Source organism: Schistocerca cancellata, chromosome 8 (genome assembly GCF_023864275.1).
Source record: "Schistocerca cancellata isolate TAMUIC-IGC-003103 chromosome 8, iqSchCanc2.1, whole genome shotgun sequence".
Taxonomy (NCBI): Eukaryota; Metazoa; Arthropoda; class Insecta; order Orthoptera; family Acrididae; genus Schistocerca; species Schistocerca cancellata.
Window position 1 is genome coordinate 326,072,695 of NC_064633.1, and position 20,348 is coordinate 326,093,042.

General features: G+C 40.8%; 1 protein-coding gene across 1 annotated transcript in view; it reads left to right on the forward strand.

Annotated features, from left to right (window-relative positions):
• The window catches only part of LOC126095169 (nose resistant to fluoxetine protein 6-like), a 435,403-nt gene that overhangs the window by 246,084 nt on the left and 168,971 nt on the right, over positions 1-20,348 (forward strand). The window contains exon 5 of the mRNA XM_049909897.1: positions 7,033-7,118. Coding sequence (XP_049765854.1) covers positions 7,033-7,118 — 86 coding nt within the window. The remainder of the gene's footprint in view (positions 1-7,032; positions 7,119-20,348) is intronic.

A 20,348-nucleotide genomic window follows, 5' to 3' on the forward strand; every position in this document is an offset into this window, starting at 1 on the left:
TATAATATCTATTTTCTCGATGCTGTATTGGCTGCCATCACTCAGAAGTAATGCAATTCATGACATGGATTTCAATATCGATATTCTTTTCGTAATTTCATTTAAGTGGAAGATGAGATCTTTTTCAAAGCTGCCCAACATCCCTGAAAAGATATTTACCGAGAGATACAAACAATGGACAGTCCATAAAAACTGAGACACTAAGTTTCGCAGAAGCAAAAGCTTCCATTGTGTAACTTCTGTTGGCTTTCTGACATTGACTGGGAGCTTGGATTCCTGGCTACTGGGGAAACATTCCAGTCGTTGGTCTTTGCATCATGAATTGCAGAAAATACATCATTTATAAAAAATAACATCGACGACTTCAGGTAATAACTCTTTTAAATTAACAATAATGGGCCACCATCTTTTGCAAAACCAAATGTGAAACAAATTGGTAGGAGGTAGACATGAATCCGCTGTCTCTCACTTCAAAGCTGACGACGCTATCAAATTTTGTTATTTTTATTTTTTTGTTCCACAAAATCAGTAACAAAAGTGAGTAGCTTACAATGAAATGACATAAATAAGGCGACAGATAACTACAGTCATCAGTTACAGCATTCATATAATGAGGGATAATATTCAGTCTTGAACAGTAGGATATGGAAACAAATTTAAGGGAAGCACATCCTGCCTATCTAACCCATGTTAATTAAGGCAAGTATTTGACTCGTTTCTGAAAATATTATTTGATGCAGGACTTTAATATTTTTACTGTATGTCACATGATGCTAATAGTCAACTGCACTAAAATTTACTTTATCCATTTTATAGTTTTTAAGAAATACTTTTTTAAATTTATTAACAAAAAATATTAAGTTTTTCCTGCAGAAAATATTTTTTTGTGAAGTTCCTAAAGAGGGAATATTAATGAATGTAGTACCAGAGGTGGTTTATGTTATGTAGAGTCTCTGAAAATTTCATTCATTTATCTATGATAGTTTCTCATATAATGGGGCTTATGTATTGAAAACTTTAGTTTGCAGGAAATTGACTTCAGAGAAAAAACTTTTGAAATTTGTTACTTACGGCTAAGTAAAACTGTCCTGCTGCATATGATGGGCTCAAGCAGATCTTCCAGCTTCTTTCTCACCGTCCTGGATGTTTGTCTTGCTTTATTGGCCGTAGTAGATGCAGACCTGACTGCATCAGCTATCCTCATTTTATCGCAATGTTGCAGCCCAGTGATCATATTTTCACCAGGATTAATTCCCAGCTTTTTCAGTACCCAACACTTTCCATTATTACCACAATTGAATGTAATAACAGCATCGTGAACTCCTAGTTTCATTGTATGCATGCCTACAAATTCTACAAATTCAGCTTTAGGATGGCGGTTCCAAATTATACTATTGAAACATTCATTTGGGTTCTGTGCCTGCCCATGCAGACATTTTCTTAGAAGGTCAGCATGAGCCAAGTCTCTGAAAATACGTTTAATTCCTGTAGTAACAGCAGCAGGAAGAGAATGCTGGTGAGAATAAGATTCTCCAGTTGCGTGAGACCTATTGTATTTCCACCACGAATTTTCTCCTGATGGACACAATCCATGACAAGGCTTATCATCAGTAGAGAACTTATGGAAGAATATGGCCCAAACATCTCTCTTCATTGCCTACAGATTTTCTTTATTTCTCCTAATTGCTTGCCCATTGTATATCTGCAAGTTTTCTATTTCAGTTAGTTAACCGACCCTATCTAGTCAACAATTTTCCATCTTTTAATTTTTTTTTCCTCTCATATCAACAGTTAGTATTTGCAGCCTGTTCCCAAACATTTTTGAACATGGCCTACACATTATATTTGGCTAATAATGGCGTCTCCATATGGGTTAGAGTACGACACATTACTGTCACCATCGCCCAAACATTTGGTGTACCGTACGCCTCTTGTTTCTACGGAGGGATGAAATATTTGTTGTACCCCATGAACTTCCAAACCACCACTTGTTCCTCTAAAATTAGCCACATAGTTGTGTTCTTTATGTTCATAGATTTTATAGTATTTGCAATATTTAGACGTTATCTCCACATCTAAGACTTTACCGATGTCTGCACTTGTGGCAGTCACTGCTCCATTCAGAGAAGTATGGCCTCTTTTCTGCCAACTTCCATCAAGTGCAACTGCAATATCCGAACATTCATCATTTTCTTCCACTGCCTCCCTAGCAGCCACTTTCATGCTTTCCTCACTGACCTCAGCCGGCCGGAGTGGCCGAGCGGTTAAAAGCGCTACAGTCTGGAACCACACGACCGCTACGGTCGCAGGTTCGAATCCGTGGATGTGTGTGATGCCCTTAGGTTAGTTAGGTTTAAATAGTTCTAAGTTCTAGGGGACTTATGACCACAGCAGTTGAGTCCCATAGTGCTCAGAGCCATTTGAACCATTTTCACTGAACTCACATACAGTTTTCTCTAATATTGCAGTCCGTTTATCAAATTTATTTGTTGGTTGATGTAAGTTCATCACTGAACAAAATGTTCTCCCTGCAGCCATGCCCTTGACAATGGATCGTAAGGCATGAACTAATCTAGTATTGATTACATTAGGGCCACTTGCATCTGGTTTTGAAGAACTCATAAATGAAATCACAGCTGAGCATTTAGTGCAAATTAAATCCAAAGCAATTGCTAGGCCTTTTCTCCCACTGGCACTCTCACAAATTTTCACTCTCTGAGACTCACCACACTGTCTACATTGTACAAATTTAGAAATTATATCTGATAATATTCTCAAATTTATAATAATGTTACTGCACCCCTTGTCACTTACAGTAAATTCGTTGTAACTCTCTTGAAATGGTAAGAGCTTCTTTGATGGTGCACTTGTTGAAGAATTACAATTAGAAACATCGTTGCCAGGCGACATAACCTCTGATACAGAAAGCTTTCTAAATTTGTTTCCTCTAAATTGTCGTTTCTTGCAAATGCTTTTACGTTTCGTCATGTTCAATAAACACAACAAAACATACGTAGACAAGCACTGCAAACGTCGTAAGTATAACAGCTACCCGCTATCACACTTGAACAAAACAAACCGCGTGTTTGAAAGCGTGTTGTTTACAAACAGCAGAAGCAAAAGAATACCGACCGTTGCATTCCAAGGATAGCCAACACTCTTGGGAGTAAAAAAAAAATCCCAAATGTGCAATGTGGGGGACATAAAGATCTAAAATATATGCAGATAAGTGGGTGACAGAAAAGTGGGCGCGGCACATAAACACACGTGGTAGGAAAATGCTCTTTAAATGCTGGAAAAAAATGTTTTTCAGCAAAATCCTTTTCAGAGTACTTATAAATCTTAATCTATCGAAATATGATGAAAACCGAAAATGGATTTTTTTCGACCTGAACCACGGTGTGGTCCCCTTAACAACGTATTCCATTCGAAAGGCATCTTCACTGTCACCTTCAACTTGTGGCAGTTCGGCATCCACGTTTTCTTCTTCTGCAGCCTGACGTTCCTCTTCAGCTATGCTCAGACCCGACCTAATCATTCAGTAAATCCGTGATGTATACTCCTTAGTATCCTCCGGAGTAAATTATGGGGCAGAAGGGCAGTCTAGAGTAGCAGCATCACAGAGTCTTTCACTTCCCTGTGATCCTCTTCAGTTTCGGCCTTCTAACAGCGTTCAAATCGGCTATCACTTCAAAGTGGCTGCAGGATTTCCGTGTATGTCATACACTGTCTAGACACTATCTACAAATGTCATCGTTTGATAAAAATTATGACAAATTACATTACAACGACGCGCTTTTGATAGATCATCATATTTCCGTAGCACTAAAAGGGTCTACAGTCATAGCACACTAGTTGTAACAGTGGAAACATTAAATACACCGAGCGAGGTTGCGTAGTGGTTAGCACATTGGACTCGCATTCGGGAGGACGACGATTCAAACCGCATCCAGCCATCCTGATTTAGTTTTTCCGTTATTTCCCTAAATTGCTTCAGGTAAATGCCGGGATGGTTCCTTTAAAAGGGCACTGCCAACTTTCTCCCCCTTCCCTCCCTAATCCTATGGGACCAATGACCTCGTTGTTTGGTCCCCTCCCCCGAATCAAGCAACCAACCAACCAATAAGTACAAAAAGCCTTTTTCTACCGATGTGTAGTTTCCCGCAGTCTTTTACAATTCGTAGCGAAAATAACGCGCTTTCGATAGATCCTCAACTTTTGTATGCTTTGAAACAGCTTATATTCATACCATAAACTCTGTGATAACAGATAGTGGTTTAACTCAGTATAATATGGCGGCTCGTAAGTTGTGCTTGTGACGTAAAAAGACGTCACGTCTTACTGGCCACGCATCTCTCCACGAGGCAAACGTCTGACACACCAGATTCTTCATTTCACGCTCGACAGTGTAGCGGAATGCGGAATTCCACGCTGTGACGTCTCCAGCTCCTCGTCCACGTGCCGTAGTCACACGGGACAAGTTGCTAAGGCTGACGTGCGCTTTGTGGCGTCTCTTCCTGTTATTTCACGGTGAGGAGCCATTTCGTCACATGAAACACGAAATAAGTTCTGCGACATTTCGGAAACGTGCTAAGTAAAGCAGAACCGATAAGAAGCAAGGAAGCTCTCCATGTTTGAAGCAGAAGAAGACGCCATATTGCATTTGTCATGTTCACCTAAAGTGCATATTTTGTGGGTTTTTTGCTATAAATTACAAGCTATGGATATATGCCGTTTCTAAGGATCAGCACATTGGATCTCTCGAGAACGCGACGATTTATTGCAATAAAATGAGAGGAAACGTCATATTGGGGTTATAGAATTTTCGTTTTTACCTGTAGTTATTTTCGCTTTGTAACTCGCCTGTTATGAAAGTACGCCGTTTTAAGGCTACAGCACATTGAAGAGGCTTCAAAACGTGTGTTTCTTGGTAAGATTTGTTATAATAAAATGTCAGGTAATAGCATATCAGCGATTAAAGGCTTCAGAAAAAAATATGAAATACAAGACCATTCGCTGCACACCTTCAGCGTAGAGTGGTTGGCAGGGAAGCATATTAACGAAGTGTTGGGTAGCAGGTTAGTATCTCACTGCACTCAGATTTTTTTTCACCTTTGCGTTCTCTAGGTTGCGTAACTTTCTTATTAAATTAATAGAAATAATTTCCCCTTATTTGATGTTACGTAAGTACGAACAATTTTACAGCACTTTTACTGCGTGCAGTAGAGAAAAAGCTTGCCGACAACAACTGTTTGTATAAACACGACAGTGCACCCTGTCTTGACCGTAGTTTGTGGACAATAGCATTTCTGAATTGAACCTGCCTGTCCAGAGTCTCCTGCCCAGAGCCTCGACACCTTTGGAGTCAGCTGGAATGCCTACTTCGTTCCAGTCTCCAAAGACCAACATCACTATATCACTACCTTCTCTGATGTCGGCTCTTGAGGAAGAATGGACTGTCATTCCTCCACAGACATTCAGACACCAAGGTGAGGCACACCCCGTAGTAATGTCCACTACAATGTATCCAGGCACTTTTGATCACGTAAATGTTGGCATAGCTCTGTATCTGGTGCAGAAACTTGGATGTAGATAACAAGGGTCGAGAATGATGATGAAATGTCTATCACCTCTAGCTTGTCAGTTTGCAAGCGTACAATATCAACATGCTGTTTTGGCGCAAAGATTATTCTTTCTACAAAAATATACAAGATAGGTCTAATTTGTTAGTCTTTGGGGGCAGTATTTCAAGGTAATATCATTGTTGGTAAGACATTCAAAGATCCACTGTAGACAGATACAAAATTGCAGAGATAAATAATCTATCAGGGTGATAAAATACACATTTCCCATATTTTAAATTCATTTTCATTCGGTTGCTGCAGTCAGAGCTGAAACCCTCCTCTTGTGAGTTTAGTAGTCCTTCAAGGCCATTCTGGAGAGGCAAGCTGCGTACTAGTTCTGGGTTTTAACTTCTCCAGTCAACTACACTGAAAAAGTTATGATTGTCTTAAAACAGCCGTCTATGAAAAAAATCTGCCGTTGTGCACGAAGTAAGAAAACATTTATAATTAGATGCTTGAAACTACACATTGAGGTCACCTGACTAAAAATGCCTTTGACCTATTTCAGGCAATCAGTCCCTATGTGCGGAAAACGGTATTCCAAAATAAGGATGAAAATGAAGAAAAATAAATTCCGAAACTCCTATGATTAGTCACTTCCCCTCCAAAGAGAGTTGATGCGTTGCATAATAGTAGGGTTCTATGGCCGATTAACTATACTAATAATATCCTCTGTTTGTGTTCTTTTTTAAAGGACAGTTTTTTGGTGAATCTTAGATGTTAATGCTCTATTCTTGGAACATGTTGTCATATGTGTTCTCAGCCACTGATTCCTTAACCTCCACAATGGATGACGTGCAAGGTAGTTTTGTACTTGATAGGTGTTCTCCATAATGCTGTCCAACCCGAATTACATGGACTGGATGGAACAAAATCTAGAATTATGAAAAATAGAAACAACAAGTTATAAATTGTACAGTAAATTTTAAAGTGTTATCTCTCTCTCCCTCTCTCTCTCTCTCTCTCTCTCTCTCTCTCTCTCTATCTATCTATCTATCTATCTTTCTCTGTCTGCCCCCCCCCGCCACACACACACACACACACACACAACACACACACACACACACACACACACACACATACACACACACACACACATGGGCGTGAGAGTGGGAGAGAGAGAGAAGAGAGAGAGGGGAGGGGAAATGCTTAGGGAATACTTAGAAGAAATACCATATTCCGCGAGACTACATCGACACCGTAGAAACTGATTTTAAATTTTCAATACTGTATCCAGCTTCACGCGCGTACGATATTTTTTCCTTATAACACTATCCATGTCAGTGGTTTCTAGAGTCAGAAAGGAAGCTGGTAAAGATGGTACGATGAGCTATGTTATAGAATATTGTCTTGAATAACATAGACAGTGATAGATAGGGTCCGACAATGAAATTTCCTTCTGTTTCAGGTCCATAATGCTTCTGGTGTGTGTGGTCGCCACCATTTCAACAATTTTTGACGTGGCCGTGGCTGACACAATTGGATTACAGAGAGGTTGTCTTAAATTTATTTGTTTGTTCTAAACAGCACACAAAGTAATGTAGACGCTTACTACTGGTTTGACATTAGTAAAACTATCCAAAGAAAGAAATTCGTCAGTGATAATAGGACCGATCCGATCTCGTAGAATATACTGGAACTGACACGGATAAGAAAAGCACATGAATGCGGCTCTTGAAGACATTAGTAAGAGTTAACATTGCTTCACGTAGGAGCAGCATAGCATAGCTCTGATGAAGTGCCTAAACAAATATTCATTTGGCATACGAATACCGGTATCGTGAGACATAGATGATACAGACAAAGGTGGCATATATCACGTACATCAATTCCATAATACACTACTGCCCATTAAAATTGCTATACCACGAATATGACGTGCTACAGACGCGAAATTTAACCGACAGGAAGAAGATGCTGTGATATGCAAATGATTAGCCTTTCAGCCATTCACACAAGGTTGGCGCCGGTGGCGACACCTACAACGTGCTGACATGAGGAAAGTTTCCAACCGATTTCTCATACACAAACAGCAGTTGACCGGCGTTGCCTGGTGAAACGTTGTTGTGATGCCTCGTGTAAGGAGGAGAAATGCGTACCATCTCGTTTCCGACTATGATAAAGGTCGGATTGTAGCCTATCGCGATTGCGGTTTATCGTATCGCGACATGGCTGCTCGCGTTGGTCGAGATCCAACGACTGTTAGCAGAATATGGAATCGGTGGGTTCAGGAGGGTAATACGGCCTCGTATCACTACCAGTCGAGATGACAGGCATCTTATCCGCATGGCTGTAACGGATCGTGCAGCCTCGTCTCGATCCCAGAGTCAACAGATGGGGACGTTTGCAAGACAACAACCATCTGCACGAACAGTTCGACGACGTTTGCAGCAGCATGGACTCTCAACTCGGAGACCATGGCTGCGGTTACCCTTGACGCTGCATCACAGACAGGAGCGCCTGCGTTGGTGTACTCAACGACGAACCTGGGTGCACGAATGGCAAAACGTCATTTTTTCGGATGAATCCAGGTTCTGTTTAGATCATGATGATGGCCGCATCCGTGTTTGGCGACATCGCGGTGAACGCACATTGGAAGCGTGTATTCGTCACCGCCATACTGGCATATCATCCGGCGTGATGATATGGGGTGTCATTGGTTACACGTCTCGGTCACCTCTTGTTCGCATTGACGGCACTTTGAATAGTGGACGTTACATTTCAGATGTGTTACGACCCGTGGCTCTACACTTCGTTCGATCACTGCGAAACCCTACATTTCAGCAGGGTAATGCACGACCGCATGTTGCAGGTCCTGTACGGGCCTTTCTGGATACAGAAAATGTTGGACTGCTGCCCTGGCCAGCACATTCTACAGATCTCTCACCAATTGAAAGCGTCTGGTCAATGGTGGCCGAGCAACTGGCTCGTCACAATAGGCCAGTCACTACTCTTGATGAACTGTGGTATCGTGTTGAAGCTGCATGGGCAGCTGTACCTGTACATGCCATCCAAGCTCTGTATCGAGGCCGTTATTACGGCCAGAGGTGATTGTTCTGGGTACTGATTTCTCAGGATCTATGCACCCAAATTGCATTAAAATGTAATCACATGTCAGTTCTAGTATAATATATTTGTCCAATGAATACCCGTTCATCATCTGCATTTCTTCTTGGTGTAGCAATTTTAATGGCCAGTAGTGTATCAAACGAGATAATGGTTTCATTGTAATTCAGTAAGTCAAGGAAAAATTTTAGAGTTCAAAACCGTATAACACGAACAATATGTTACGCGAATTCAAGACCGATCTGTAGCGGTCTGCACAGGTAACACAGGTTCGTCATAAATAATACTCGTCGTTTTCAATTCAACCGCTCAATTCATGGAAATAATAGTATAAATGAGAATAGTCCACATAAATATTTGAAGTCACAAACGTTAATCAAGGAAGTTGTTCATAACACACCTTTTCCATAATGTGCCAGCAATCATAATAAGTTTATCTACTAAAGAACAATTTCAGAATAGTATAAAGGAGTTATTCATGGTCATCCCCCTCTCCTGCTTTGAAGAATGTGTTAGTAGAATTAATTATTGTATATGTTATTAATAGTATCAAATAACATCAGGGTTACGTAAAATCTAGTTTCTCTGCATATTCAGTGCAGTAGAGTGATCTACAGTAATGTGTGTCCTCTATTTAATGATGAACTGCCACAATATGAAGTATTATCTTATGTACTTAGATTATGTGATACTTTTTGAAACATAGCTTTAGGGAATGTCAGCGGTCAAAAAAACTACTGACAATAACTCTCCAGACCGCATAAAATATTTTATTGTAAAAAACAGTGACAGGTTTCGATCAGTGTCTGATCACCCTCAGACAGTTACATGCGCTGTAAATGGAGTAACACGAAAGTTATTAGAGGGCACACGGAGATAAACACAACAATAAAAACGTATATAACTATAACAAAAGTAAAAGAAGCGATACCCTTCCTGACTGCAGGAGCTGGTGACACAGAGCGCTAGCTGCTCTAGGCTGGCGTGAGGAGCAACTGCTGCATGACACGTAGTTGCCGTCGCATAAATAGCAGGAGCTCCGCCCACCGTCTCCGGCATTACGGTACTGGGCCACTGGTCATCAAATACGAATAAAATCGGTAAAAATACAACTGTAGGATGAAATATTTGGATCACGACAACAGTCATGTAAACACGAAAATAGGTATACATAAAATATAGTAAAAGAACGTGCAAAAGAAGCATAAACCCTTAAAATTCGAAGTAGACCTGAAGAGGCCTCTGTGGGCTCTGAGGCGCCAAAGTAACTGGTAAAAGCAAGCATATTCAAATACAGAGATATGTAAACAGGCAAAATACGGCGCTGCGGTCGCAACGCCTATATAAGACAAGCGTGTGGTGCAGTTGTTAGATCGGTTACTGCTGCTACAGCGGCAGGTTATCAAGATTTGAATGAATTTGAAACTGGTGTCATAGTCGGCGGACGAGCGATGGCATACAGCAACTCCGAGGCAGCGATGAAGTGGGTATTTTCCCGTACGACCATTTCGCGAATGTACGGAGAATATCGGGAATCAGGTAAAACATCAAATCTCCGACACAGCTGCGGCCGGAAAAAGATCCTGCAAGAACGGGACCAACGATGACTGAAGAGAATCGTTTAACGCGACATAAGCGCACCCTTCGGCACATTGCTGCAGATTTCAATGCTGGGCCATCAACAAGTGTCAGCGTGCGAGCCATTCAACGAAACATCATCTATATGGGCTTCCGGATCCCAAGTCCCACTAGCGTACCATTCATGACTGCACGACACAAAGCTGTACGCTTCGCCTGGGTCCGTCAACACCGACGTTGGACAATTGATGACGGGAAACACGTTTCCTAGTCGGGCGAGTCTCGTTTCAAATTGTATCGAGCGGGTGGCCGTGTACGAATATGGAGACAACCTCACGGAGCAATGGACTCTGCATGTCAGGAGGGGACTGTTGAAGCTGGTGGAGGCTCTGTAATGGCATAGGGCGTGCGCAGCTGGAGTGATGTGGGACTCCTGATACGTCTAGATACGACTCTGACAGGTGACACGGACGTAAGCATCCCGTCTGAACGCCTGCATCCATTCATGTTCATTGTGCATTCCGACGGCTTGGACAATTCCAGCAGGATAATGCGACACCCCACACGTCACGAATTGCCACAGAGTTTCTCCAGCAACACTCTTCTGAGTTCAAACACGTCCGCTGGCCACCAAACTCCCCAGACATGAAGATTATTGAGCATATCTGGAATCCCTTGGAAAGTGCTGTTCAGAAGAGATCTCCAGGTATTCATGGTGTCCGTTCCCTGCAGCTCTGCTTCAGATATTAGTCGAGTCCATGTCACGTCCATTGCGGCACTTCTGAGTACTCACGTGGGCCCTACACGATGTTAGACAGGTGTACCAGTTTCTTTGGCTCTTCAGTGTATATTGTACAAAGATTACTTACAAGGACTCCGTCAGTAAGCACAGAACCAGTATAGAAATTGATACACTATGTGATCAAAAGTATTCGGACACTCAGAAAAATATATTATTTTCATATTAAGTGCATTGCGCTGCTACCTACTGCCAGGTACTGCATATCAGCGACCTCAGTAGTCGTTAGACATCGTGAGAGAGCAGTATCTGGCGCTCCACGGAACTCACGGACTTCGAGCGTAGTTAGGTGATTAGGTGTCACTCGTGTCATACGTCTGTACGCGAAATTTCCACACTCCTATACATCCCCAGATCCATTGTTTATGATGAGATAGTGAAGTGGAAACTTGAAGGGATACGTACAGCACAAAAGCATACAGGCCGACCTCTTCTGTGGACTGACAGAGACCGCCGACAGTTGGAGAGAGTCGTAATGTGTAATAGGCAGACATCTATCCAGACCATCACACAGGAATTCCATACTGCATCAGGATCCACTGCAAGTACTACGACAGTTAGGCGGGAGGTGAGAAAACTTGGATTTCATAATCGAGCGGCTGCTTATAAACCACATGTCACGCTGGTATTTGCCAAACGATGCCTCGCTTGGTGTAAGGAGCGTAAACTTAGGAACGACCGAACAGTGAAAAAACGTTCGTGTCGAGTGACGAATCACGGTACACAATGTGGCGATCCGATGGCAGGGTGTGGGTATGGTGAATGACCAGTGAACATCATCTGCATGTGTAGTGCCAATAGTAAAATTCGGAGGCGGTGGTGTTACAGTGTGGTCGTGTTTTTAATGGAGGGAGCTTGCACCCCTTGTTCTTTTGCGTGGCACTATCACACACAGACCAACAATGATGTTTTAAGCACATTCTTGCTTCCCACTGCTGAAGATCAGTTCGGGGATGGCGATTGCATCTTTCAACACGGCCGAGCATCTGTTCATAATGCACGGCCTGTGGCGGAGTGGTTACATGATAATAACATCCCTGTAATGGACTGGCCTGCACATAGTCCTGACCTGAATCGTATAGAACACCTTTGGGATGTTTTGGAACGCTAACTTCGTGCCAGGCCTCACTGACCGACATCGGTACCTCTCCTCAGTACAGGATTCTGTGAAGAATGGGCTCCCATTAAACAAAAAACCTTGCAGCACCTGATGGAACGTTCGCCTGTATTGAATTCCAGCATTACCGATGAAGGGCGCCACTAATTTGTAAGTCATTTTCAGCCAGGTGTCCGGATACTTTTGATCAGATAGTGTATATTCCGATTTCCGGTCAAAAACGTGGCTTACAATTTTTCACTCGGAACGTAATCAGCATTATTTACAAAAGATATAGTAAGTACATTAGATACGATAGCAGTCGTACCAATGTCGATAAAAATATGAATAATAAGCCATTGTCGATAAAATTAGACACTCATTGATCTTCATACTATGCTTACCGGTATTTCGTATTACAATTGTATTTTTACCGATTTCGTTCGTATTTGTCGGCCAATGGCTACCATTGAGGCAAATCTGGAGATGCTGGGCGGAGCTCTCGCTATTTATGCAACGCCAGCTGCAAGTCATGCAGCAGTTGCTCTTCATGCCAGTCTAGAGCAGCCAGCACTTCACTCCACCAGCTACAGCGGTCAGCAAGGGTATCTCTTCTTTAACTTATGTTTTTAGGTTTTTACTGTTGTGTTTCTCTGCATGCATTCTATAATAACTTTTATTTACAGAATATAGAACGGTCTGAGGATGCTCAACATTTATTGAAACCGGTCACCGTTTCTTAAAATAAACTGCTTTATGCGGTCTAAACTTTTTTTTATTATATTAGTATTCTGTCACACGTTCTGTGAAAAGTGAGGAAAAGTTTCAGATCATTAACTTAATCCACTTCCTTGAGGATCACTTCACTAGGATAAGCTATTTTAAATTATTTGTCATGTAATTTTGTTTTATCATACTCTCCAAATTTTTGGAGATGAGCTCACCACTGGTCAACTGTACAGAAATTATATAAGTATATGCCAAAGGGAGTAAAATATAGATAACTTTAGCAAAACAAATCTTGTGATTAGATACATTACACACTGACAATCGACAAAATAACTGCATTGTACCTTCATTTGGCACATCACGCTCCAGTAATCCAGTTTGATTGCATTTCTCTTTATTTACGTCTTATGCGTAGTTTACACTTCTTCAGCATTGACATGAGACGATAGTTTGGAAAGAGGGGACTTTTCCAAATAAGTGGATTACTTCTATATCATCTGCAACAACTTTATTTAGAAACTATAAATATTGACTATCACTTGTTTCTTAGTTTTTGATAGATGCACTGTTCATTCCGTAGACCAATAGCGAGGAGGCCCTATAGGACGTGGGAAAGGTCATTAAAGGTAAGTCCATAATTTATAAGGAAAAGAGAATAAAATAAAAATACAGCAAATTAAGCCTAAAATTTGAATTCACTAAGCAGGAACGGGTAGAGGAGAAATGCAATTATCTAGAAGCATATATGACTAGGGCAAAGATAGGTGTAGCCCACATGGAAACTAAAGAGATATTTGTTGTAAAGACAAACAGCTGTGTAAATGTCAAGAGCGTAGATATAAAGCCGGCAATAACCAAAGAAGGGAGAACTGGAAGTTGAAAGGACTGTGCGGAAGAGCTATACAAGGTAAATGCACTTGAAGACAACATTATACTAGGGGAAGAGGAAAAATGAAGATGAGGGGATTGACATGATAGTGCGAGAAAATTTGACAGCGCACTGAATAGCCTAAGTCGAAACAAACAGCTGGAGTAGACGACATGCACTCGAAATTATTGAGAACCTCAGAGAGGCAGCAACGACAAAATTATTCCTGCTGGTGAACAAGATATGAGTCACATGCAATACACTCATACTTAAAGAAAAATATTGTAATTCCAAAAAAGACTGGAGATGATAAGTTTGAATAACGCACACTATAAGTTTAATAAGTCATGGTTGCAAAACGCTGATACGGATTATTTATAGAAGAATGGAAGAACTGGAAGAGGCCGACCGTGGAAGGGACCATTTTTTGTTCCAGAGAAATACTGGAACGTTTGAAGTAATACTAACCCCACGACTAATCTTAGAAGATAGGTTAAAGAAAAGGAAGACTTAGAGAAAGCAATGCAAAATGTTGACTGGCATACTCTTTCAAATTCTGAAGATATCAGGGTTAAAATGTAGGGATCGAAAAGGTATTTACAATCCATATAGAAATCAGACGACTTTTAAAACAGTCGATGGACAGGAAAGGAGCCGGCCGCGGTGGTCTAGCGGTTCTGGCGCTGCTGTCCGGAACCGTGGGACTGCTACGGTCGCAGGTTCGAATCCTGCCTCGGGCATGGGTGTGTGTGGTGTCCTTAGGTTAATTAGGTTTAAGTAGTTCTAAGTTCTAGGGGACTTATGACCTAAGATGTTGAGTCCCATAGTGCTCAGAGCCGTTTGAACCACAGGAAAGGAAAGCAATAGTTGAGATGGGATTGAGACACAGTTGCATCCCAATTTTATTTAAAATGTACGCTGAGCTAACAGTAAAGGAAACAAAGGAGAAATATGGACAGGAAATTAAAGTTCAGGCAGAAGAAATAAAACTTTGTGGATTGCCGATGACACAGAACACCTAAGACGGCAAGGAACTTGGAAAAGCTGTTAACCGGCATGCAATCTCTTGAAAAGAGATTATACACGGTCCAGTCACATTAATGTGACTACCACCTATGTTCAACGCCAAAGTGCAATGACCACTCGTGGGCGGCAGGAGGCAGTACTAGGAGTGAAGGGTAAATAAAGCGTGTCGGGGTCGTGCGGACAACAATGCAGTCGTTGTCGTAATACGGAAACAGCGGTTTCCTGATGTCCAAAAAGGGCATTATCACTGACTTCGAACCGAGCGTGGAGACATTTCAGAATCGGCTAAGTCTGTAAAATGTTCGCGTGTCGTCGTGGTTGAAGTACACCGCACATGGCACAATGGCGCTTTCCAAAACCGGCGGCGTGGCAACTGTGATTGACAGGGGCGAACGACGGTTGTTGATATGTTTACGGGTGAATAGACGTGCAGCTGGTTCATACATCCGTGCTGGCTACTGCTCGTCGATGACGAAGGCTGGAATTTGCGTGCCTATACCGCGAGAAAATTTTCCATCTCTCCCAACATAATTCTTCAAACACATTGATTTACGAAAATGTTTCAGACCCTAGAAACGCAATCACAGAAGAGGTTGGCATGAATATGGAATTATAATTCCATCAAAATTCATCAGCTCCTCTATTAACGTAGAATTCCCAATACTTCGCAATTCATACAAATAAAGAAAACTACTAAATCCACCACCCAAGCCTCCACTCCACTAATCAATATATTTCCCAGGCCACCTACTCCTTATCTCATTCAATAACTTTAAGTTGGGAGCTTTCACAATGTTTTCCCAAAACTCGCAATGATAATCTTTAACAATTCTAACAAGGTTACTATTACTAATTACAAAGGGGTCAGTAACACGAAACTCCTTGTGCAATCTATAATAGTAACACAATTGCACTACAAAACCGAAGCTACTAACTGACAAGTCAAATAAACAGTTCACATCTCCTTTACTTACATAAACAAGAGAATTATGAGGAGAACGACATATCTGAACAGTAACACCATCGAACAATCTCCACAAATAATCACGTAAAAAAACCCAACGCTCTTCATTTCTGAGCATAACATAAGAGTGCATGTTCGGTATCCTATTGGTAGTAACACAATTCTCAGTTAAAATACGTTAAAGCTGTCACTCGTCAAATACTTGTAGAACATTAAAAAAGTCACTTCTCAGTTTCTTGTAAAACACAGGAACAGACATACTTGTAATAAAATGTTTACCAACTTTGGGCCAGCCAATAACTCCACGACAATGTGTATCAGCATGTGACGCGGACGCTACAATACCCAAAGCATGAAAGAACGCACCAGTTCCCGACTTTTCCGGCAGCGTGCCGATTCCAGTATAGTCATGGGCCACTACGACCTTTCGTTTCGCGAAATGAAAAACTTTACTTTTCTGAACATTTGAAGTAAGTTGATAGTCATAGTATTACGTCGAAATCTTTTCAATATCTCACAGAATACTTGTGCAGTTTCTTTAAGACCGTGTTTCATTATAGATAACTGCATCATCTGCAAAAAGTTTGGGGTTACTATTAATATTGTCTGCAAGGTCGTTAATATACAACATGAACACCAGGATACCCAACACACTTCCTGGAGACAAGATGGCCGCCGAGTAAGACCACAGGTATTTTCTTCGCCCGCTAAAAGCACTTATTTAAGAGAAAATAGTGCCAAATTTAAATATTCTTTGTTTCGCGTATTTGCTGTAGTGTCCGTTCTTGGCACACAACTGAATATAAGCGTCCCAACAGAGTTTATTCTTGAAAAACTTCGTGTTATCTGAAGTCCCGATAATCGCGATATAATCCGAAATTTTGCGACATAAACAAAAAAAAAAAAACTATTCAAGTTTCCTTGATAGCGCAAAATTCATTTAAGAAAGACAGCTACCAGTCTCATCAGTGTCTACTGTCGCAATAAAAGTGTAATTAAACGTTTCTAAATTGTATTTAACTAACACATTTCGTATTGTTTATTAGTTAGATAGACGCGATCTAGCCCTAAGCCTTCCGAGTTATAAAAGTTTAAAAACCTGACCAAACACGCTTGATAACGTACATTCTCTAAAAACAAAGTAATTTCTAATTCATACTTCTGTCATTGTATCTCTCAATCAGTACAAAAACACCAACAACAACAACCGCACATAAGACCTCTGTATCGTTTTTTGTTTACATACAGCCAATTTCGCGTCCTTGACGAATTTAAAACATTCTTTAAACTTAATTATTCTTTCGAAACTGACCATGAGTGAGAAATGTGGGAGATGTTATACGGTAGAGAGTAGAGGGATTCCTTGCAATTTTGTAGGAAATGTTTTCACTGGGGTGGGGGGGGGGGGGGGCGATCCAGTGTGGATAATGTTGGGAGAACAGAAGAAGCTCTCTCCTGGAACTGCAGAGTATGCAGTAGGAACATTTTGATTGGAGGACAGGAAAGGAAAATCTCTGCTCTTCAGGCATAGTTGGAGGAAGCAAGAAGGAACTGATAAGGATGAAGGGAGATAGGGGAGAGGAGGACGGTTGGGAACTGGCAGCTGATAGGAGGACAGGAAGAGAGAGAACGCGATCTGATAGTTTTATCATCAACATCAAAAACAGGTATTTACCTCAGCCACAGTTAAAGAGCCTCAAGTAGAACGAGGAGCAAGAAATGTACAGCATACTTCAATCGAGAACACGAGGCCTAGCAATATTCAAAACGTTAGGAAGAAGAAAGTGCTGCTTCTAGGTAGCAGCCATGGGCGAGATGTAGGCCCTCAGTTACAGGAAAGTTTAGGGGCAGCGTACCAGGCCATCAGTATCTTCAAGCCAAATGCAGAGCTAAGGCATGTGATAGAGTACTTAGGATTTCTATGTAAGGACTTTACAAAAGAGAACCATGTAGTGATAGTGGGTGGGACTGGAAATAGTTTGGATAGGGATGGGGCATATGACATAGGTGGTGACCTGGACAAGATAGCGTCTCTTACTCATGGCACCAACGTACACTTCGTTGTGATGTTCCGGCGTCATGATCGGCCACACGTTGATGGACCTGTGATGTGAATCAATGTGAGGTTAGGGATGGCTCTGAGGGCAGCCAACTTTGCTCATGTTTCTCTGGTGCCTGTCAGGACTATAAACAGATGGGGTTTCACTAGGCAAGGCCTACACCTAAACAGGACTGGAAAGGGAAGATTGATACAGCTGATTCAAGAAAATATGATCGTGGATCTTGGGCCACACATGGTCAAATACCTATTGTCATGGGTAGGAAAAGTAGGCCTTTTTAGGATAAATCCAGACAATATGTTCCCCTGCCTAAAGAGTATCTCCAGCAGTGTTAAAAATACTGAAACAACTACTCACAAGACAGATTTTAGCACTTCAGATATCACACATACGAGATGTCGCAGAGAAAAACAAACCAGTGGATAGAGTAACATGGAGCATTTCACAGACTTAGCATCAAAACATGCAATCAATAAAAAATAAAATAACTATTAGAAGTTGAGCTCCAATCTTTGAACTGCACAGTAGCTTGTGTTACTGAGCACTGGTGTAGAGACACAGAAATCCAACATGTAGTATTATCTTTATATGAAATGCCAAATTCTTACTGCAGAACTGCTTCAAGGAGTGGAGGATCATGCATTTATATCAGAAAAGAACACAGTTCAAATCAGGAGCTGACCTCAGTACCGTAAGAGAAGACAAACACTTTGAAATATCAGCTATTGAATTAATGGGGCTTGATATCACCGAGAAATTAATCGTTTTGCATGTGCATAGATCTCTCAGTGGTAGTGTGGACACTTTCTTCAATAAATTAACAGCAGTTCTAGATACAGTCTCAAGTACAAAGGTCAGCATAATTCTGTTTGTGGAAATTAACATCAACACTAATATCATAAATGAATCCAGCAGCAACCTCATAAATATCCTTCAAAGTTTTGGCATGTCCCTGTTGGTCAATAATGCAACAAGGGTTACTACAATGACTTCACCAGTAATTCACCATGTGGCCACAAATATGGACAGGGAAAAATGTTATGTGGCTGTAAAAGATCTCGGACTGCCAGACCATCTCTGTCGAATAACAATAGTAAAATCAGACATAGAATCATTCCCTAAACTACAAGCCTACAAGCGACATCTATCAGAAACCTAAATAAAATTTTTTTCAAAAGAACTAGCAGAACAGAGCTGGGCTGAAGTTTATAAGGAAACCAATGTGAATAAGAAATTCTCTACATTCTCCACATTATTTAAATTGAACTTTGAAAAGGTATTTCCAAAAGTATGCATTTCTGTATCAACATCACACACAAACAGATGGATAACAACAGGCATTAAGAAGTCCTCCCAAACACTTAAATATCTCAGTTCTATGAAAAAGAGTCGCAGTGATCCAGAATTCTTAAATTTCTATCATAGGTAGAAAAAGATCTATAGGAAGGTGTTGACTGCTGAAAAAAACAATAACAAAATAATATGCAGAGAATAAAAGCAAAGCAATCTGAGATGTTATAAAAAAGGAACCGGGGAGAGGCAAACAAATGCAGAATAACATACTGGTAAGGGAGGGGGATAAGGTAATAAATGATCCACAACACTAAGCAAACTATGTAAATGAGCATTTTTCAAGTATTGCAGAGAAGTTACATCAAAATTTCCCCAAAACAAATATAACACCTGTAAATAATGTTGCACTAAATACAATCATGTTACTTCCAACCACCGAGCATTAAGTCAATAAAACTGTTCAGAAATTAAATAATAAAAAAGTCAGTAGGCTTAGATGAAATACGAATGTGTGTACTAAAACAATATTATACAAGGCCCCTTAACAAATATAATAATTGGATCCTTCACATCGGAGGCATTTTCAGAGCAGTAAAAACAGGCAAGAGTTGTACACTTGCTTAAGAGTGGTGATGCAGAAGAGATGGAAAATTACTGGCCTATTTTCCTACTGTCACTATTCTCAAAAATAATAGAGGCAATTATGAAAGACAGATTAATGACTTATTTGAATTAATACAATCTTTTAAGCAAATCACAGTTTGTTTTCTGAAGTGGCAAAAATGTGGAGTCAGCCATACTAGAATTCACAAAAGTTGTACTTGATGCTCTTCGTAAAGATGAGTGTGTCACAGGCATATTTTTGGATCTTTCTAAGGCCTTTGATACATTTGACCACAAGATTCTATTAAATAAATTAGAAGCATTAGGAATGAGAGGGGTAGCTAATGACTGGTTTCGATCATATCAAGCAGATAATGTACAAAGAGTAGAGATAACACATACTTTAAATAGATCTAAACATATAGTAACTCACTTATCATAACCAAAATACATTAATATAGGGGTTCAGCAAGGTAACATATTAGGCCCAAAAATATTAGTGAAATACATCAGTGACTTTCCCAGTAGTGTTACTCATGGTGAAAAAATTCTCTTCACTGATGACAGCAATACTATTTTCACTGAGAAAACAAGAGAACACCTTGCAGAGAAAGCAATTGAAACTCTCGTGGAAGTTTACGA